This window comes from Arachis hypogaea, chromosome 7 (genome assembly GCF_003086295.3).
Source record: "Arachis hypogaea cultivar Tifrunner chromosome 7, arahy.Tifrunner.gnm2.J5K5, whole genome shotgun sequence".
Classification (NCBI taxonomy): domain Eukaryota; kingdom Viridiplantae; phylum Streptophyta; class Magnoliopsida; order Fabales; family Fabaceae; genus Arachis; species Arachis hypogaea.
In genome coordinates this window covers 61,341,289-61,345,620 of record NC_092042.1, presented here as the reverse complement: position 1 = coordinate 61,345,620, position 4,332 = coordinate 61,341,289, and the positions used below count along the sequence as shown (strand labels likewise).

At 29.3% G+C, this 4,332-nt stretch overlaps 1 protein-coding gene across 1 annotated transcript; it reads left to right on the top strand.

Moving 5' to 3' along the window:
• Positions 1 to 1,433: 1,433 nt before the first annotated feature.
• On the top strand, positions 1,434 to 3,505 carry LOC112703213 (blue copper protein). Its single transcript, XM_025754563.3, has 2 exons — positions 1,434 to 1,723; positions 2,906 to 3,505. Exons 1-2 carry the CDS (start codon positions 1,552 to 1,554, stop codon positions 3,364 to 3,366), a joined length of 633 nt encoding a protein of 210 aa, XP_025610348.1. The 5' UTR covers positions 1,434 to 1,551; the 3' UTR covers positions 3,367 to 3,505.
• Positions 3,506 to 4,332: the final 827 nt, after the last annotated feature.

The following is a 4,332-nucleotide window of genomic DNA, read 5'->3' as shown; positions in this document are numbered from 1 at the left end:
CTATCCTAAAAAATCTTAATTTGTAATTTTTAACTTTTCTTTTTTTAATCCATCCAATTTATTATTTAGTTCTAACTAAAAAAAATAAAAAATAAAAAAGACGTGCCTGTCAAAGAGCTTGAATTCTTCGCATCTGTTACTTGCTTTCTTATGATAGAACATATGCCAAAGGTAAATGGTGCAGGTGAAGTCGACTTCACGTGAAGTTGATATCTGAGAGCTGTTAGATGAAAATTTAGTCAAATCAGTCAAATTATCTAACGGTTCTTAGGAATCAACTTTACGTGAAGTCAACTACACATGAGTTTCCACGAAGGTAAATAACACCGTGGCCGCAACAATTGGGATAATATGTGCTAAAACTAATTTAATATGATTTCTTTCACCAAATAAAACAACAATGCAAATAATTCAAATTTGTAACGATTAATGAGTATGCATATAGTACAATAACACGTGACTGCTATACCGGAAGCTCGAGATTAAAGAGAACTGGTATAGTTAGTGCGTGATTTGGTTTATATCTGTTTTCATCTTTTGAATTTTTTTTCTAGAACTAGTTAATAAAAAGAGCAGTTAAAAAAATGTTAAAAATTACAAATTAGGACTTATTTATAAAATTTAATAATTTATAAAAAATAATTTTACTATAATTGTGTGATTTGATTTTTAAAATTCAAGTTAAGAAAATATGGTTAATGTTAATAATGATGACACGATTGAATTCTTCCAATAACCATTTAACATGCCATAGAGAATAACTAATCTCTTATGTATGAGAGAATAGGCTAGAATTTATCGAATTTAAATTTCAACACAATATAAAATAAACATGTGTATATTATAAAAAAATACTCATCAGTTTGGTCTTTAAAATTATACTCAAATCTTAATTTAGTCTTTGAAATTTTAATGGCCTCAATTTATTTCCTAAACTTTTTAAATTTATTCTTACGGATATCACCGCAAGAACTAACGTGATTAAAATTTGAAAAATTTAAAAACTAAATTGAGGCAATTAAAACTTAAAAAACTAAATTAAAGCTTGAGCGTAATTTCAGAGATCAAACTGAATATTTTTTCGTATATTATCAATGTTTCAAGTCACCTACTCCTCTCTCCCAAAGAAACCCCCTTCCCCTCCCAAAAAAAGAAAATAAAAGAGCTTTTTCTTAAAATGATTTTGTACATAACCGATTAAAAACTTTAGATTTTGGAAGAAACGTTGATGTCAGTATCTTAACCAACACAGAAGAATAATTCTATGCAACTACTCTTTGGTATCATAAGAAATTGGTAAGAAAAGATGACCCCACCTTTTTCTAACCATTAGGTTCGATGTTTAACTCAAGTCACCATCATGGAAACTCAGTCCAACCGGGTTTAACATTCCGACCCACCAACTCCAACCCATTTCAAGCAAATATGCAGAAGATGAATATTATTATATAAATCAAATTCATTTCACATAATCTTCCTCAGAGCCTCCTCTGTAGTTTCCTTTATTTATAACACTGTTTCCCTTTTCTCCCACATTTTTTTTCATTCAAAATGGAATCCTCAATTGTGGTTGTTTGGTATCTATCTCTATTTCTAGCTATGAACACGGTTCTCCCTACATTGGCAAAAGTATACACCGTTGGAGAGTCCATAGGTTGGGCAATCGGAGCTGATTATAGTACTTGGGCTAGTGACAAGACCTTTCATGTTGGTGATAAACTTGGTGAGTTGAGATCCTTTTGGTTTCATGCACATTAGTGTCAGAGGTCGCAACAAATTTTATTATTTTCGACTAAGAAAAATATTTTTATATATATGTCAAAAAAAAAAAAGTCCAAATGCACTGGCGTGTATACACGCTTTCTTTTCTGTATTAGCCAAATGACGGCTAAAATTGGTATAAAAATACTGCTCTTTGAATTTTTTCTAATATTAAATTATGAAAAATACCATTATGTCAAACCTTTAACCAAAATATGTTTGTTTATAGTGCATACTTAGGAAATTTTTTCATAATTCATTCAAAGTTTTCCATGATCATTTACTTGTTTAGATATTAAAGTTAGCTATTTTTCACTATGTCAGCATTCACTTTATTTTGTTCTAAAAGACTCAAATGAGGTAGAAGTCAAATCGATTTTGATAATACACTAGTGAATTTGAATAAAAAATTGCATCGTAATTAATAATTATAATTATTCTTTATATAATATTAGCGCTCCATCTAATAAGTGATATAAAAGCCAAGATGGTGGATCCTTTTTCTAGATCTAGGTAATGCACAAGCACAAGTGTTTTTCACGTGTTTTAGGAAAGGGAAATTGCAGTTGGAAGATAAAATTTGGACGTTGGCAAGGCCGAAATGCATGATTACAAAAAGAATTCTGTTAAGAAGCCAATAAAATATCTGTAAAATGTGTATAATAATCTGTTCATTCGTATACTTATTTTCTGTCTATTCCTCTATCACTTTCTTGACAGTAAATGTTAACCTCTTCAAATTAAAGTTCACATTGCAAAAAAAAAAAAAACGCTAGTATATCAACAAAATTTATTTTTTTTTCTTACAGCATTTAAGTAATAAAGATTTTTTATATTAAATTTTAAATTCTAAATTTGAGATGGTAGATTTTAGTAGTATAAAAATTAAAGAAAAGTGTTAGGAAGTTAATAAATTTTGTGATTTATAGCCATTAATTAATTATTATTAGTGTTTTTAATAATGTAAAATTATATTTAATAGTATAGAATTATTCACTTTTCTTTTACTAATTAAGTACCGATCAAATTTTAATGAAAGTGCTTTAAACTGTTTTAAAATAAAATGTTAACTCAAAATATTATTGACTAATTTTAAAAATAAGTGTTTGTCTTTTAATATTTCTCTTTATTTGATGTGCCATAGTTTTCAACTATGGAGCTGGGCACACAGTAGACGAAGTTAAAGAAAATGACTACAAAAGCTGCACAACAGGCAATTCACTTACTTCAGACAGCAGTGGTGCCACCACAATTATTCTCAAGACTGCCGGCACACATTACTTCATATGCGCTGCGCCGGCGCACTGCATGGGCGGCATGCAACTTGCTGTCACGGTGAAGGCAGCTAAAAAGGCTGCCTCTCCGACACCGGCTCCAGCCCCAGCGCCATCAAAGGCAAAGGATTCATCTTCTGATACCAAAGGCACACCTAAGGCATCTACCACCCCCGCAACTGCTCCAACAAGAAGCACAACCAGCACACCAACCAAATCCGGCAGTTCAAAAGGGGATATTTCAATGGCTCCTAGTTTATTCTCACCGACTTTTGCGCTAGTGTTGATTGTTTCCTGGATCTCCTACTATGTTATGCTGCCTATGGTATGAGTTTGATTATAGATTGGACGATTGGTCAGGATTGAGGCAATTGGTTTCTTGTTCGTTTTCTTTGTTCTTTTAAATTTGTTTTCCACTTTTGTTCAAACTCAGATTTTGATGTGATTACTGATCAATATGTACCCTTGTAGATGTGTCTTATAGCATTAGTTATAATGTAGAGAAATGTTAGAAACAAATATTTGTTAGTAAATTCTGGCCAATTCTTTTTAAAATAACATATAATTTATTTTTTTATAATATATCAATTTTTAATTGAATGTTATTTTAATTTTATATCTAATTATATTTGTGACTTAAATTACTTTAATTAAATTAGAATTAATATCTCAACTATAATAAAACTATTTTATAATTAATTTATTATTTAAAATGAATAATTATATAATTTTTAAAATATTAATAACTAAATCCTATTTTCTCTAAATCATTCTTTTCAGTTTTTTTTTTTTCAAATCAGCTACTCTAATTAAGCCTCTCTGTAATAGCTTCCATTCCTTCCTATTCTTTCATAGTGGTCACGTCTTCCAAAACGGTGCCCAAAATTTCATCCCATCAAGTAATTAATTTAAACACATTTTGCCGAAGTGAATCTATACTATACGTATACTTGCTTTAAATATTCGTAATATAAAGAGTTTAAATGTTATTTAAAAAATATTAGTTTATATTTTTAGGATATTTTAATTTAATTTAATATATTTTAATTTTGTTTATTTAATTATTAAATTAGGTTTTTATGTTTGTGGGCTTAAAGTTTTTTATATTTTAATCTAATAAAAAGTTATAAATACTTCATAAACTAGGATAGTGGTAATACAGAATGATTTAGAGGTTTGAAAACTCTTTTTTGATTTTGTGATGAAACCATGATGTGAACAATTGAGATTGAAGAGTCTCTCTTTTGTTGCATCGAAAAATTGGCTGGGTAGAAGGTTGAGGAGTCTCTTCGATTCA